The sequence below is a fragment of the Perognathus longimembris genome, chromosome 2 (assembly GCF_023159225.1).
Source record: "Perognathus longimembris pacificus isolate PPM17 chromosome 2, ASM2315922v1, whole genome shotgun sequence".
Lineage (NCBI taxonomy): Eukaryota > Metazoa > Chordata > Mammalia > Rodentia > Heteromyidae > Perognathus > Perognathus longimembris.
This window is the reverse complement of record NC_063162.1, coordinates 48,952,600-48,970,894: the sequence shown is the minus strand read 5'-3', so window position 1 is coordinate 48,970,894 and position 18,295 is coordinate 48,952,600. Positions and strand designations below refer to the sequence as shown.

General features: G+C 36.9%; 1 protein-coding gene across 2 annotated transcripts in view; it reads right to left on the bottom strand.

The window, feature by feature from the left end:
- Positions 1-18,295, bottom strand: part of Adk (adenosine kinase) — a 420,812-nt gene that overhangs the window by 373,470 nt on the left and 29,047 nt on the right. For both annotated transcript variants that reach the window (XM_048339095.1, XM_048339096.1), the window contains exon 2: positions 3,347-3,421. In XM_048339095.1, coding sequence (XP_048195052.1) covers positions 3,347-3,421 — 75 coding nt within the window. The remainder of the gene's footprint in view (positions 1-3,346; positions 3,422-18,295) is intronic.

The following is an 18,295-nucleotide window of genomic DNA, read 5'->3' as shown; positions in this document are numbered from 1 at the left end:
TCATACCCAGCTACCTGGGAGGCAGAGAGTGAGTGGAAAGGCAGTCAGTTCAAGGCCAGCCCAGACTCTCTCCACTAAATCAGCAAGACCCCATTTCAACCCATAAGTAGGAGTGGCAGTATGTACTGTTATTATAACTATGTGGAGGTATGCGTGGAAGGACTGTAGTCCAATTGGCCTAGACAAAAATAAGATACCCTATATAAAATAATAAAGCAAAAAGAACTGGAGTACATAGCTCAAGTGGTAGAACACATGCCTACCAAGGAAGAAGTCCTAAGATCAAACCATATTATTGAAAAAAAAAAAAGATTTCAAATTATACTACAAAGCCACAGTAACAAAAACAATATGCTACTGACACAAAAATAGACACATAAACCAATGAAATAAAAGACCCAGAAATAAACCTACATGATTATAGCCAACTGACTCTCAACAAAGATGGTGACAACACTGGTGAAAGACAGCCTTTTTCCCCAACAGTACTGGGAAAATTGGATATCCACATAAGAAGACAGAAACCAGATCCTATCTTTCACCCTGTATAAAAATCAACTCTCAATGGATAAAGACTTTAATGTAAGAACCTGAAACTGAAACTGAAGATATAGGCATAGGCAACGACTTTTTAATAGGACTCTAGTAGCTCAAGAAATAATGGTGAGTTTGTATCAATGATGAAAAGGCTTAATTATAAATATATATATAATAAACTGTAGAGTAAAAATGTATCAAACTTCATAAATAAATAACATAGTTAATAGAAGTTAAGAAGAAGAAAAAGAAGAGTATCAAAGAGAAGTTCAGAGGCAGAAAAACTTTTCATCTTCCATAACGAAAAGCCAAGGGATTCTACTAAAAGTTGACAGAACAAGAAATCTTAAGAAATTTAACTATTTCCTATTATTTAACAGTACACAGATTCTATGTTCCTCTACACCCAGCTACTTGAGTGGCTGAGGCAGGAATATCACTTGTTTCTAGCAGTTCACGGTCAGCTTGTGAAAGATTATAAGAACCTGTATAAAGTACAAAATAACCAAAAGAACTAAAGTTATTACCATTACTATATGTGTGTTTGCTGACTGGGAAAGAATATTTTTAGAATGTGTGTTTGAATGCCTTAGGATAAAACACACATCTTCTAGTTTAAGTGCCCAAACTTCCCTACCATTTACAATCGGCCAAGTTTACACATTTATAAATTCTTGTCTGACCCTTTAGCATACAATTTTATTCAAATACAGAATTATATGTGTTAATGTCCATATATCTAAAAGTAGAATTTATTGAATAGTTGTCTCCCAAATCAACAATATTTGAATACTAGCAATGAACAATCTAAAAATAAAATTAAGAATTCTAGTTAAAATTACAAAAATGAGATTGTTAGGAAGGGCAGCAAGCAAGCAGGCAGACAGACAGGCCACACACAATGGGGGAAAGCTTTCCAAGTTAGGTATCTAGTAATGGTTGGACATCCAGAATACTTTTTTTTTTTAAAGTTCCAAGATTAAGCAACAAAAATTAACAAACAAATTAAAAATGGAAAAAAGAAAACCACGTATTTTCCCAAAGATCTACAAATGGCCAATAAGCATATGAAAAGATGCCAGCATTAGTCACTGGAAAAATGTAAATCAGAATGAGTTATCACTTCATACCCATTAGGATGACTGTAATTAAAAAAATGCAAGGTAAGTCTTGGCAATAATGTAGAGAAATTAGAAGTCTTCTACCTTCCTGATAAGAACGTACAATGGGTGGCTGGGAATATGGCCTAGTGGCAAGAGTGCTTGCCTCCTATACATGAAACCCTTGGTTCGATTCCACAGCACCACATATATAGAAAATGGCCAGAAGTGGTGCTGTGGCTCAAGTGGCAGAGTGCAAGCCTTGAGCAAAAGGAAGCCAGGGACAGTGCTCAGGCCCTAAGTCCAAGGCTCAGGACTGGCAAAAAAAAAAAAAAAAAAAAGAATGTACAATAGTATAGCTACTATGGAAAAAGTTGGGAGGTCTCAAAGTTGATACACAAGATTGGTACATCAATTCCACTCCTCAGTGGTATACCTGAGAAGTAAAAACCTATGGCCACACAAAAGCCTGTACATGAATGTTGATGAGCAGCATTGTTCAAAATGCTACACATTAATGGAAACAATCCAAGTATCCATCAACCAATGAATATAAAATGTGGCATCCGTACCTTAGAATGGTATTACACTAAAAAAAAAAAAAAAAAAAAAAGGAATGAAGACAAGCTACAACACATGAACCTTGAAAGCATATAACGTAAGAGGTCAAATATTATTACATGGTTATATATAGATATATGGTTATATGTAGAAATACTGAGAACAGGCAAATTGGTAGAAAGTGCCAGATTGTTGGTGATTCTCAGGAGACTGGAGCAAAGGAGGGAACAGTGAACGACTGTTTAGAGGGTATTTTCTATCTGTTTAGGGAAATGAAAATATCTGAGTCAGACACTAATGATAGCTTCATTATGACTGTACTGGCAATCATTGGCTTGTATACTTCCAGATGGCTAAACTGCAAATTTTACTCCAATTAAAAAGAAGTGGTAACTTTCAGTGTGGGAAGGAGGGTTGTTTCCTCATTGCTAATTATTTTACTCAACCTACGTTTTCCATTTACCAACCTTAAACTAGATAAACAACTTCCTTCTCAGCTAATCTAATAACACTAGAAGTTATTAGTAAAAAGAAGACTGATTAGTAGACTTTAATTATACCATATAAATGTCTTGTCCACTCTAATCATCTTTCCTTTCTTCACTCATTTACATTATGGTTCCATTATAGATATAGCTCAGTGCTCATTAACATGAATAAATGTTTACAAAGCTGGTAATAGTGGCTCATGCCTATCATCTTAGCTACTCAGGTGGCTGAACTCAGATCACAGTTCAAAGCCAGGGCAGGAAAGTCTTTGAGACTCTTATCTCTAATTAACTGCCAAAAATGCCAAAAGTGGAGCTGTGACTAAAGTGCTAGGCTTGAACAAAAAAAAGCTAAAAAAAAAAGCCATAAGTTCAAGTCCCAGGACCAGCAGGGAAAAAAAGAAGTCACTAGGTCCCGTATACTTTCTACTTCTGAATAATAGTAAGTTTTAAGTAAAAACCTGAGTAAACAAAATATGTAAATTGTTTCAGGGAAAATTGTGGCCAATTAATAAACAACAATAGTGCACTTGCTAGCGGTCTTAAATTTCTAGAGTTTTCCTCCAATTGAAGATGTTAAATGGTAAATTCAAATCCACAGTTTCATTATTTTATTGTTCAGATATGTTTCACATTATATATGAAGAATTTAATACTTACTTATCAAGGAAGTCTTTGTCCACTATAGCAGCAATGTCAAGAAGAGGATTTCCCATCCCAAAGAGGATATTTTCACTAAAAAACACAAATACAAATAACTTAGAAATACTTACAGAATCCAGTTGGTATGTAAAATGCATACAAATGTAAAAATAAAATCCATTCTGAAAATAAACCTCACATTCTTGTTTATTAAACATTTGTCAATTACATTCAAAACAATATTTTAGAGGTAGTACGAAAACATTTAGCAAAAAAGGATGATTTTTAAACTGGATGAAATATAAACAAAAGAAACTAAAGAGGGCTTTTAAAAATAACTTCAAGTTAATGATTAAAGTTAATTTCAATGTTTATTTAAAATGCCTATTTCATGCCAGGTTTACACCTGTGATTCTAGTTACTTGGGTGGCTGAAAATGCTGGACTCTTAACTTGAGGGTAGCCTAGGTAGGAGAGAAACTCAAGAGACCTCCCCTACTCAATGAAGATCTGGACAAAGGAGTACATGCCTGGGGCTGGGAATATGGCCTAGTGGCAAGAGTGCTTGCCTCCTATACATGAAACCCTGGGTTCGATTCCCCAGCACCACATATATACAAAAAGGCCAGAAGTGGCACTGTGGCACAAGTGGTAGAGTGCTAGCCTTGAGCGAAATGAAGCCAAAGACAGTGCTCAGGCCCTGAGTCCAAGCCCCAGGACTGGCAAAAAAAAAAAGTACATGCCTATTACCTTTAACTACCAAGCCTAACACAGGTGGATCACCCTCAGGCAAAAGGCCAAGCAGGATACCAAACCATATCTCTAAAATAACAAGCAAAAAAATCAGGGCTGGAAGCATGGCTCAGCATTAAGAATGCATGCTAAACCTAAGCAAGCTTGAGACCCTGAATTCAAACTCCAGTACTTAAAAAAAAAAATCAAGAGGGATGTGATGGTGCATGCATATAATCCTAGCTACTCAGGAGACGAGGACTGTGGTCTGAGCCCAGCCTCCACAAAAGCGTTAAACTTTACCTGAAAAACAACTAAAGAAAAAGATTGATTGACTGTTTGAAGACAGAGTCTTGCTATCTAGTTCCAACTGGCTTCAATATCATTATGTAAGCACAGCTAACCTAAAAGTCAAGGTCCTGTTGGGATTACAGGCATGTGTCACCATGTCCAGCTCTAAATGTTCCATGATGGACTTTATAACAAATTTTAAGAGTTGCTTCGTATATTATCTTCATCAGCTGATCTCAGTCAGTTAGACAATTAAAGAGTATAAGCTACATATTTTATGATTCTACGTATAAAACACTCCCAAAGAGACAAAATAATAGATCAGGTAATGCCTGGGTTAAAGTTGGGGGAACATGCATGACCATATAGGAGATATCAAGGAGTTTCTTGGTGGGGAACCAGAAACTCTGACTTGGCATCCTGACTGTGATACTAGTTGTACAAATCTGGACATGATCAAATTTATAGAACTGTACACCACCACCACTTACATAAAACATCATACAAAAACTGATGAAATTCTAGTAAGATCTATAGTCAACTTACTAGTGCTATGCAATATTAATTACCTGGTTTTCATAACATATTATGGCTATACAAGATAATTCATTGAGGAAAAATATAATGCAGAGGAACTCTGTATTTCTGTACAGAGGTTCACTTGCAACTTCATTTGAGTGAAATACTTCAAAAGAAAAGGAGAAAGATATAAAATAATGTTTATAGAGACCCAGTTCATAGTTCAGTGGTACAGCATGTGCTTAGCATGCATAAGGCCTGAGTTCAATTCCTAGCACTACAAAAAAAAAAACAATTAGGATGACATCATTTGGAGTGGCAGAATAAGAACTTCCAAAACATCCTCTCTTCCAGAAAAGCAACAATAGCACTTGCCAATTTTTCTTTTTTAGAATTGTAAAATATTAATCAATTTGAACACTTCAACAATTTGAAGACTTCTAATTCAAAAGAGAGAGAGAGGGAGAGAGAGAGAGAGACAGAGAGAGAGAAATACTCCAAACTGGGGAATAGAATCTAAGATGTTTTACATCTCAAATGGACAGGCAATGGACAGTCAATCAGTCCCCATGAGATTATCTTTCATAACAAAGTTCTTCTTCTGGAGAAAGAATAACTGAGTATATGGTTTTGTGTTTCAAAACTCTCTTCAAGCCAGATGGGGAAAAAAAGAAAAAGGAAACAAAAACTCATCTGATTCCAGATCTGATGATTCTGAAGAGGGCAGGCCAGGCCACCACGAAATCTTCCCCACAGAATGGACTGAATCAATCATCGGCATGGCCTTAGTATTCCTACATAGTGGGTGGGTGAGGAAAGTAAAAGTCCACAAGAAGTTCATAACTGGATGCACACTTTGATAGAAGAAGGCCACCAAGAAGTGAGGGGCTGACAGTGGACAAGCAGATGAAAGTGTGCATATAAACAAGAATTGTTCTAGTTCCTCACAAATAAATAAGGTCATGCTGAGAAATACCTCTGCAAGGATCTGTACTGACTGACCTACAGTCTCGTAATGACATTTGTCTCTTTACTGCATAATTAAACACTAATATATTGTTTAACAAGTAAATAACATATAAGCTGAAAAGCTTACTGTGAAGAAAATAAACAGAAGGCTATGTAAAGCCCACTGAATCTCAGTAAAAACAGCAAGTTTTTTGTTATTTTCATTTTGGTCTATTTCTATTCCTCTTCCGCCATATCTTTGGTGGTCTTGAAAAGCAATAACCCTCAAACACGGTAGAAGGCAGGTGTAAAGCAGCTACTAGAGGGTGAGAACAGGGTTAGAGCTCTTTCAAAGCCCCATTTTCTGAAAAGTGCTATTATTTCAGCTCACTGACAGTTCTCTGAAAAGTCCCACTCCCAAGGCTTCCCGTTATTTGACCTGATTCAGAGTTTGCCTAGTGCTTACAATCTTTAACTGAAGGGTATTTGTCATAAATAACCAGCCCCAATTATTTAACATCCCAGATGCCAAAAACAGTTGGGGCAAACAACAGCTACCCAAAAATAGAAAAGGAAAAATGAGAGAATAAACATCCATAGGGGTTTTGAAAAGTTCTGAAAATTCCTAAGAATCCTGAAGGTCATTAGCATATGCTCAGGGCTGTGGGCATTCTCAAGAAAAGACCTGAGCAATCACCTCACACTGAGCACTAGATTCTACAGGAAAGGCTATGCAAAGCCCTAAGCTAGTAATGTAAGGCGCGCCCCAACAAGCACATAGAAAAGACCAGTATTGATAACAAGTATGGACAAGGATGTGAAGAAGAATCTGCATGCATTGCTTTGGGGAATGTAAAATGAGGTCACTTTGGCAGTTCCTTAAAAAAGTAAACAAGTGCCTTTTGAACTTTGGGCTTATTAGTTTAATATGTGATACTGGCTTCACTAAACAGATTTTTGAAGCAGGGAGAAGAATTAGGGAGACAGATTGGCCAAGTGGTCTAGTACCTCCAGGAACAATGAGTAAACAAATGAACACTATATAACCTAGAAATCCCACACCTAGTAAAAATAAATATGGTAATACAAAACTTGCACGTGAACAGTATTATTCATAATAGCTAAACTAAAAATTACCCAAATACCTACTAATTGAGAAATGAACAAACAAAATGTAGTATATCCATATAATAAAATATTACTCAGCCATAAGAAGGAATGAAATCTTCATGCTACAAACATAAATGAACCTTAAAAATATTATCCTCAAAAAAAAATCTAGGGGGCTGGGGATATAGCCTAGTGGCAAGAGTGCCTGCCTCGGATACACGAGGCCCTAGGTTCGATTCCCCAGCACCACATATACAGAAAACGGCCAGAAGCGGCGCTGTGGCTCAAGTGGCAGAGTGCTAGCCTTGAGCGGGAAGAAGCCAGGGACAGTGCTCAGGCCCTGAGTCCAAGGCCCAGGACTGGCCAAAAAAAAAAAAAAATCTAGGAACAAAAGACCAAATATTGCATGATCCTACTCATGAAATGTGCAGAATAGACATATTCAAGAGGCAGAAAACAGGTTAGTGGTTGCCAAAGGTGGGGGGGGGGGGTTGGAAGGACTGCTAATAGGTATGAAGTTTCATTTTGGAGTGATGACAATGTTCTGAAATTAGATAGTGATGATAGTTGTACAATCTTGTGAGTATAACAAAAACTACTAAGCTGTTCACTTTAAAACACTGATTTTATTTTATAGTCTGTGAGTCATACCTCAACTAACAAAATAAAACAATTTGACTGCCAGGAGCCAGTGGCTCTCACCTATAATCCTAGCTACTCAGGAGGCTGAGATCTGAGGATTGTGGTTCAAAGCCAGCCAGGCAGAAAAGTCTCCATGAGACTCTTATCTCTCCAGTTAACCACCAGAAAACACTTGGAGCTGTGGCTAAAAGTAGCAGAGCACCAGCCTTGAGCACCCGGAGTTCAAGACCCACAGCCAACCAAAAGAAAAAAAAATTGACTTAGTATTTATAAACCACTAAACTCAACTGCAGAGGTTTGTTTCCTAAAATATTGAATGGACTTCAACACTTCACAATTACAAAAATATAGAAACAGATATCAAACTAACCAATAACACTAGTCTCAGTGAATATCAAAGTACTGAAACTAAATAATATATTCTCTGTATATGGGCTTCTAATATGTAAGAATACAATCCCTGAATACCAAGAAATTTAAAATATACATACACACAAATTAGGACAGTAGTCTTAGTAGCAAGAATGTAATCCTAGTATCTGGAAGCAGAGGTAAGGATTGCAAGTTCTAGGCCAGACTGGGCTACAAAGCAATGACTAGTATCAAAAAACTTAACTTTAACTACAAAAATCTCCATATATTAGGAAAATAAGCAACAAACTTACAAATGATGTTAAAAAAAACAAATCACAACAAAAATTATGTTGTAATGTAAACTAAATTTGGAACATCAGAGTTTATATGGTGCTATGAAAGGAGTAAAGAAGAATATTTTTGTATAGGAAATGCACATTAAAAAACAAAGAAAGGTGTGTTCAAGTGGTAGAGTCCCAGCCTTGAACAAAAGAAGCTCAGGGACAGTGCCTAGGCCCTGAGTCCAAGGCCCAGGACTGTCAGAGAAAAAAAAGAGGCCTAAATATAATCAGTAATATAAATGTCTAGTTCAAAAAACAGAAAACAGTCAATTAACTAAAAAAAAAAGTAAAAGAAAATTAAATATCAAATAAATCACCAAAACAGAAATTCAACAAAATCAAAATCTTCATTTTTTTAAATGCTAATATAATTGCCAAACCACTCACAAGCTGATCCAAAAATTTTAAAACCATACTGTCAGGAATACAAAGTGAACTATAAAGCAATTTCTGTAAGAACAATAGGACATTAAGAAAATTTTGCGAACACCATCAAATGGAAATTAGTTCCTTTAAGGAAAAAAAAAAAACTTAGGCTGGGAATGTGGCTTAATAGTAGAGTGCTTGCCTAGCATGGGTTCAATTACTCAGTATCACATAAACAGATTACTCAGTACCATATAAACAGAAAAAGCCAGAAGTGACACTGTGGTTCAAGTGGTAGAGTGCTAGCCTAGAGCAAAAAAGCAGCTCAGGGACAGTGCCAAGGTCCTGAATTCAAGCCCGAGCACTGAGGGGAAAATAATTAATTAGTTAATTAATTTTTTAAAAACACTTCACAACACTGACAAAGGGAAAAAATAGAAAATCTGAATAATTATACATCAGTTAAAAAATGAACTAATGCCTCACACCAGTGTCTCACACCTATAACCCTTGCTATTCTGAAGATTGCAGCTCAACAGCTGTAGCAGGAAAGTCCTACTTTTAATCTCCAATTAACCAGCAAAAAGCTGGAAATAGAGCTCAAGTGGCAGAGCAACAGACTCTCAAGTGAGAGCACAAGGCCCTGAGGTCAAGCCCAGTACTGGCAAGAAAAAAATATATACACAATACAGAAAATAACAATCAAGATATAAAACTTTCACTCTTTTCCTACAACACTCCAAATCCAGATGGCTTAACTGATGAGTTTTATCAACTATTTAACATTACAAAAACAATCTTACAAAGCTACAACTAAAACAATGTTACAATTTTTGGACACATAGACAAATCGGTCAACAGAAAAGAACAGTAAACCCAGGAAAAGATCTATACCAAGGTAGTCAATTGAAAACTGTTTTGTGAAACTTCTCCATCACATTAAAAAACAGGCTTAAAGCTGGGTCCTAGTAACTCATACCTGTAATCCTAGCTATTCAGAGGGCTGAGATGTGAAGGATAGCAGCATAGTTAGTAAAGTCCAGAATACCCCATCTCCAAAGTAACTAGCAACAAGCCAGCCTGAAAAGTGAGGCTGAAGTGGCAGAGCACCAAATAAGCAAGCAAATTCAAGCCCCAGAATTCAAATTCCAGTATCAGAAAAGAAAGGGGGAGGGGGGAGGACTAAAGTCTAAGATGGACCATAGACCCAAATGTGAAAGATACAATTATAAATCTAAGGGGAAACACATTAAAAAAAAAAATCTTCGGGGCTGGGGAAATGGCCTAGTGGCAAGAGAGCTTGCCTCGTATACATGAGGCCCTGGGTTCGATTCCCCAGCACCACATATACAGAAAACGGCCCGAAGTGGCGCTGTGGCTCAAGAGGCAGAGTGCTAGCCTTGAGCAAAAGGAAGCCAGGGACAGTGCTCAGGCCCTGAGTCCAAGGCCCAGGACTGGCCAAAAAAAAAAAAATCTTCGTAGACCATGCACAGAATTAAGGGAAACATTTTTAAAAAATAAATCCACAAATTCAACTTGCAAGTAATGTAAAATGCACACTTCTGTTTTGAAAAGAAATTGTTAAGAAAATGAATACTTCAGACCAAGAGAAAACATTTGTTCTGTGTGTGTGTGAACATGTGTATAAAAATCTAACAAATCTGATATATAACTTGTATCCAAACTATAACAAGAACTCCAAAAGGCTGGGTATGGGTGGTAGTATAGGCCTATATTCCCAGTTCTCAAGAGACTAGAGTCAGGAGGATCAGGAGTTCAAGGCCAGCTAGGCTACATACATAGCAAGACCCTTTCTCAAAACAAAATCAAAGACAAAACAACCCAATCAAAATATAGAATGTTCCTTTACCCTACAGTGGAGTTACATCTGGATAAACCCACTGCAAGCTAAAAATGTCCCAAACTGAAAATGTATTTTAACACCTAACCTTTAAATATCAGATTAGTAACTAAACACACTATAGAGTATTTGTTGTTTACCCTAGTCATCAATCATATGACTGACTTGAAGCTGCAGCTTACTGATACAGCACAGAATCAAGAGAGAATTGCAACACAATTCTGGCACAAGAAAAGTTCAAAATTCAAAGTACAGTTTCTATGGATTGCAAATTGCTTTAGCACTATATTGAAGTTGAAAAATCAGTAGGGCAAAAACTATCTAAAATCAGGGATCTCAGATAAGGCTTGAATTGAACAATTCAAAAGAAAAGATAAATAGCCAATAATTATGTCATTATCTCTCACAGAAATGCAAACAAAAGTCACAATAAAATATAGTAACACACTCACTAGAATGACTACTGTAAACTTAAAAACTTCCATTTTGCAAAATCCAATGGTTTCAAAAGTTAAGCACAAGCTGGATATTGGTGCCTGGAGTCTTAGGTATTCAGGAGGATGAGATATGAGGATCACAGTTCAAAATTAACCACCAAAAAGCCAGTAGCCGAGCTATGGTTCAAGTGGTAGAGCACTGGACTTGAGTGAAAATAGCTAAGGGACATCTAGGTCCCAGGCACTGATTTCAAGCCCCAGTAACAGCAGACACAAAAAAAGTTAAAAAGAATAAATCTACCATAGGACACAGCATTAAGCATTTGCCTACGACCACACAAAGACTTAAATAAGAATGTTCACAGTAGCTTTATTCATAGTAGCCCAAAACTGGGCTTGGCCCATCAAGAGAAGAATTGCTGTTATACAGATATAATGTGATAATACTGAGCAAGGTAAAGGGATAAACTACTAACACATTCATTGAAATGGGTGAAGCACAAAATTACTACAGTGAAGAAAAGTAATCGAACACAAACACTCGTGTTTGATTCCATTTATATCATGTTCTATAACAAGCAAACTAATCAATGGTAACAGAAGTCAGGAAGTAGGAAAGAGAATAGGTCAGTGGCACTTGCCTAATATGTATAAAACCATGGCTTCAATTTCTAGCATCACAAAAAAAAAAAAAAAGCCACAGGGCTTAAGATCGTGGTTTTACTGTGTAAATTATATCCTTGGGATTAAAACAAAACAAAGCAAAACAAAAAAGGTAATGTGTATATCTTGTAACTATGTAAGGCCAAGCCATCAGTATTCTAAATACTACTTCCAATATATTCAAGAATATCTGATTTCTCTCTAACTAGTGTTATATCTTTATTTACTTGCTACTGGGTCATTCTTTTTAACATACAAATATGTTAAAATTTCAATCCATGCTCCCCCAAAAACTTCAATCCAGTATATATTTCTAACTACCATTATTTCTCTGCTGTCATTTACAACAAAACACTTGCCAAAAGTAGTACGTGGTTAAAATAACAAACTCCCCTATTTTAGATAAAATTATTCATTTTGAACTCAGTTTTCAGGAACATATGTGACACGTAATGACTAACACATTGCAATTTTCAGCTTATAGTGTACTTTTTTAATATGTATAATCTTTTAAATCCTCACCATAATAATAGAGATGGCACTGCTAGTATCTCTGACTAAAAGGGGTTCATTAAGTCAGACAGTAGATAACTAGAGGTGTGGCTCAAGTGATACAGCACCAGATGTAAAAAAGCCAAGCCAGAGTGAAAGGCCCAGATCAAGCCCCAATACTGGCATTTAAAAAAAAAAAAGGCAGACAGCAAAAAAATGATTCCAGGCATCATGTGCTTTCTTGTTCAATATACTACATTTGGACACTCAGAACTCTCCTAATTAAAAAATGTCTGACCAGTGAAAAATCTCCAAATGTGGCCAAATTAGGCTAATATTCTGTAACCAAATGGGCTTATTTCAAATATCAGTTTAATAGCTACAACATATTTTAACAACATGCTTATTCTGTTGAAGTAGATAATCAGATAATTTATCCAAATGAGACACTTTTGAGAATAAATGAAAAGCTATTATAATTACATATGGACAACAGGCACAATCCAAGAATGCTCTGAAAAAATTGGGACATTTGGTTATCCCATTTAAAAGCTAGCTTTACTATTTAAAAAATAAAACCCATACTTAAATGTTATTACAGTATTTTAGAAACAGCAATTTAAAACCAGGGAAACATGAAGAAGCAAAGGGACGTGACTGCTAACAAGTGTTGAAGAGAGGGTTAACATTCAGTCTAGACGGTCATTTGGGTTCCAGTTTTATCTTTGATACTTCTGCTTAATGTAGCAATGCTGAGGCTGGAAAAATTTGGAGTCTTCTGAAAACCCTGTATATTTTTTTCAAACAAAGATGACCCATTTATAAATATAAGCACTAACAGCTGACATACTGTACATAGAAAGCATTGCTGTTTTAGTCCTTCAAAATCTTTCATAAATGAAACAATTTCACCTCATGTTAAAAGCTTTTTGGTCTCTCTAAGAAATCTAACACAAAAGCTTATTATGCAGAAATCTAAAATTTACAATTCTTTAAAAAAAAAACCACAAGTCCTGAAATGTTTTGAAAATTCCACTTAAATTCTCTAACAAAACTAACCAATAAAGTAAGACAGTCTCCATTTTAGCTTGATTTTAGTCTCCATATGAATGTTCTCCATCTGAATGTCTTGGCAGATTCTATTGGACGTACCTCAAAAAGTCTTCAGTGTTGGGAGAAAAATACCCCAGGACCCCACCCACTGCCCACATAAATTTTCCAGTGTAGGCCTAACCCACACAAGTGGTTCCAGAATCATCATGTAGGACACAGTCATTTCCAGAGTCCCAGAATAGTCTTAGACCAACCTAAACTGTCTGAATGGGCTAAAGAGTAAGAGTTCTTTTAACTCTACAGCAAGCACTCTCCTTGTCTCCCCAACTCATTTGCCCAAGTTTCTGGCATGTAAACAACACCCCCAAACCATGCTAGACACTGACGTAAGAAAAATAAGGAAACATTCAAAGGTGTATTTTTAAATAGCTTTGCTCAGCCAGACACCAGTGGCCCACGCCTCTAATTCTAGCCAGTATTCAGAAAGCTAAGAGTTCAAAGCCAGCCAGGGCAGAAAAAAAAAGGCCTCTAGACCTCATACTCAAAAACAATCAACAAATATCAAGGCTGGAGGCCTAGTTCAAGTGGCATGGTGCTAAGTGAGCAAGCCAAACAGTGTGTAGTGCCCCAAGTTCAAATCCTACTACCTATAGATAATAGTTTAGATAGATATAAGAGGCAGATTAGCATAGTATTTACTAAATTGGAAAGTCTACAAAGTTGGAATCCAAATTCTATTCCAGGCTAAACCACTGTCTAAAAAGGATCACTTCAATTTAGATATAAGATCCAGTAACAAGAAAGAAAAAAGTTGAAATAATCTTTGGGATGTTTAAGTCATGATAGTCTACATTTACTGTCTCCTGAATTTAACTCAGGCTTCAACTTTCCTATTGGGCCAATTAAAAATAAAAGCACCAATTTATCAAATGCTTTCTATCACTTCTCAAATAAAAGACCAGTTGGAATCTGACACACACAGGAAGGATCAAAGTTTTTCTCCAAGGATAATTAGTTTTAGAAGCTGTAAATTTAGACTGGTCATCAGTAATGATGTAGTAGAATAGAATACAAATGATGAAAGACTTATTTTCAGCCAAGACATTCAAAGACCTTAAGCTTTAAAAAAAAAAAAAAGCTTTTGTTTTAAGCCATTACTTAAGAAGTTCTAATAGTTGAATGCTATACTAGAAGGGTATGAGTGAGGTATCGAGGTTCTAGTTCAAGAGAGGTAACTACATGAATTTGAACAAATCATATTCATCTCTGAAATTTAGTGTCTTCAACTTTAAAATAAATGAATTAAGTAAGTGCATTTTCTGTTTAAAATCTGAAGATTTAAAAATATCTTTTCAGGGCTGGGAATCTGGCTCAGTGGTACAGTGCTTGCTTTGCATGCATGAAGCCCTGAGTTTGATTACTCAGTAACACAGACACAGAAAAAGCCAGAAGTAATGCTGTGGCTCAAGTGGTAGAGCACTAGCCATGAGCAAAAAAGAAGGTCAGGAACAGTGCTCAGGTCTGAGTTCAAGCCTCAGGACTGGCAAAAATAAATAAATAAATAAATAAATAAACAACTGTTTTTTTTTTCAAATGACAGCATTCTCCAGGGCCTAATGCTTTTTTTTTTTTTTTTTTTTTTTTTTTTTTTTTTTGCCAGTTCTGGGCCTTAGACTCAGGGCCTGAACACTGTCTCTGGCTTCTTTTTGCTCAAGGCTAGCACTCTGCCACTTGAGCCACAGCGCCACTTCTGGCCATTTTCTATATATGTGGTGCTGGGGAATTGAACCCAGGGCCTCATGTATATGAGTCAAGCACTCTTGCCACTAGGCCATATTCCCAGCCCCCCTAATGCTTTTTTAAAAGACAACATTCCACTTATAAAATAGCTTAAAATTTAAAAGTATTGCCAGCTGTGATAAAACCAACTAAAATCTCAGCACCCTAGAGGCTGAAGCAGAAAGTTTGAGTACAATCTGAGCCACATAACAAGTTCCAGGGTAACCTGTACTAACTAACTAGAGCCTGTCTCAAAAACAAAACAAACAAAAAACCCCACAACTTTCACATTTACACTGTAGGATACAGTGCATCCTACATGACACTGTAGGATACATGTTCGTCTCACCACTATTGTGTGTTATTTCACTAAACAAACATATGTCCAGAGCAGTAAAGAACTAGAAAAGGTCCTCAATTAGATCCCACTTACGGTGACCTTGGTCTGATTTCTAATCTTATATTCTTCCATAGTTGTTGTAAGCAGTGATATAGTACTATATTTAGAAGCAATTATTTTAAGTGTGAAGTAAAAGCAAAAACAGTAGACATTAAGTCAGATTTTAATAACTTGTAACCACTCTTTTCAACAGTAAAAGATATAATACCTATCTTTGGGGCTACTATCAGACTGAGCATGAAGAACATGCCTAACAGCAAATTTTTTTTTAAAAGTCTATAGTTATGACATCACTGCATTAACTGCACTCCTTACTGAGAACTTTCAAACTGCCACCATATAGAGTTGCTTCACCTTCTGTGGATCTACTTCTAGACTAAAGATATCAAGTTTCTTTCAGAACCACAAAGAAGAAAACAAGAGTTGCTACAGATATAGTTTATAACTTTTGTCCATATCAGCAGCTTTTTCAGGGAATTATGTGTACTATTCCCATAAAATCATCATGCACTACTACATCATGGAGATCCAGAATTCCTAATTCTTGTGTGTCCTGGAGCTTGGACTAAGAGCCTGAGTTTTTTGTTGTTGGTTTTTTTGGCTTTTTTTGTTTGTTTTGCTAAATCATTTGAGCCACACCTCTATTTCCAGCTTTTTGGTGGTTAATTATAGGTAAGAGTCTCATGGACTTTCCTGCCAGGGCTGGCTAGAACTATAATCTTCAGATCTCAGCATCCTACATAGCTAAAATTACTGATGTGAGAGCCACCAGCACCCAGCTGAAATCCTAGTTTTGCCACTGATGTTGTACAAAGCAGTCAAGTTTTCTGATTCTACTTCCTCAGGCCAAAAAAAAAAAAAAAAAAAAAGTAGCTTCTGCTTTTGATAATACTTGAAAGATTTTTTTTTTTAAATCATGTTACTGTAGCTCAAGACTTTGTAAAACAGTAATGCCTGGAGACCAAAATGAATTTATTTCACTATCAGTCATGTGTCTTTGCAAAATATGGCCAAAGTTTGCATTAACTTTTAAGTCATCAATAACTCAACCCCCATGTTAAATAACAAGTTCTGTTGCCACATGTTTAATTAATAGCAGAAGCTTTAGATTTGGAAGTAGCCAGAAAATGATGGCTAATGAAAACTGAATTCACTGGGGCTGGGAATATGGCCTAGTGGTAAAGTGCTTGCCTCGTATACATGAAGCCCTGGGTTCCATTTCTCAGCACCACATATATAGAAAAAGCTGGAAGTGGTGTTGTGGCTCAAGTGGTAGAGTTCTAGCCTTGAGCAAAAAGAAGCCAGGGACAATACTCAGGCCCTGAGTCCAAGCCCCAGGACTGGCAAAAAACAAAACACAACAAAAGAAAACTGAATTCACACAGAGCATGAGCTTAGCAAACACAGAACCCTGGGTTCAATCCCAAACAGATACACTCACAAATTTGAATCTACAGAAGAACAGATTCTTAAGATAGAATACATTTACTAAGCTGGACATGGTGTTTCAGGCCTGTAATCTTAGTTATTTGGGAAGTTTATAGTTCAACATTGAAAAAGTCCATCTCAACCAATGCCTGAGCATGGTCATATGTACCTGTAATCTTAGCTAAGGAGAAAGCACAATGTCTGGGCACAATGGTGCTTGCTCATCTTTGGCAACATGTAGAAATACAAGGAGGAGGATTATAAGCCATGCTGGACTGGATAAAGATCAAGAGCCTACCTCAAAATAACCAATGCAAAAGAGACTGGGGAGGCTGGGAATGTGGCCTAGTGGTAGAGTGCTTGCCTGGTATACATGAAGCCCTGAGTTCATTCAATTCCTCAGCACCACATATATAGAAAAAGCCAGAAGTGTCCCTGTGGCTTAAGGGTTAGAGTGCTAGCCTTGAGCAAAAAGAAGCTCAGGGACAGTGCTCAGGCCCTGAGTTCAAGTCCCACAACTGACAAAAAAACAAAAGAGACTGGAAGTGGTGGAGTGCCTGGAGTGAGGCCCTGAGTTCAAGGCCAAGTACCAAAACCACCACCAACAAAGAAAAGGAAGTAAAAAAAGCATTTGACAAACACACCTACTTTGCTGCAGTTGGTGAGGAAGGGAATGAAAGTAGGATTGGGGAAAAAAGGCATTAATTTTTTATATAGCACCATCATCCTCACACATCCTAAAATACCATTAGCTTTAAAAGCTAGATTTATATTCCTCACAGTTATTCACTGTGAAACTTTCCCATGTGGGTCCCCTTTCAGCACCTGAGTTTCTTCTCCCTCTGCACAATGAGACAAGTACTTTTTGTTTATATTAATACGGGATTATGCTATTTAAGAGAAATTGTGCAAGCTCAGCACCCTTGCATCTTATCTTAACTGGCTGGTTATTTGTGAAACTATCTCATAAATGTGTCAAAATTGCTCCTAAGAAGCTGTTAAATTGCCAGAACTTAATCTTCTGGAAGTTCACAGCTCCAACTTTACTTCTCTTCATATTTGTGCTAGGGTCCCCCTTTCTTTGAGAATGTGAAGAGTAAGGTCAAATTTAAAAGAACCATCTCAAAATACAGGGTAAATACGGCAATCCATCTCTTCACAAACAATTAAATTTGCATAATGTAAACATCCAATAGAGGCTACACCTTAACACCATGAGCCAATAAATAAATAACCTTCAAAACCCTGGACGTGGGACTGGGGGAGCATCTTGTGTTATTGTTTTCATTAGTTGCCTGCTATCTCACCTATTTCATCTCACTTTTGACCCTCAGATACAAGTAGGTAAACAAGATGGTACCCTCGAGAACACCAGAGTACGAATTCCAGTTACAGGCAAACATTTTAGGGACACACAATTTCACAACTCGGGACAATCAACGTGAGCATCAAGGGAGGAACCAACTTTACAGGTCTGCTCATGTCCAGCAATGAAGTTCTGTCAGAAGGCACAGCACGCGGGCATGGACACACGTGCGTGTCACGGTCCCTG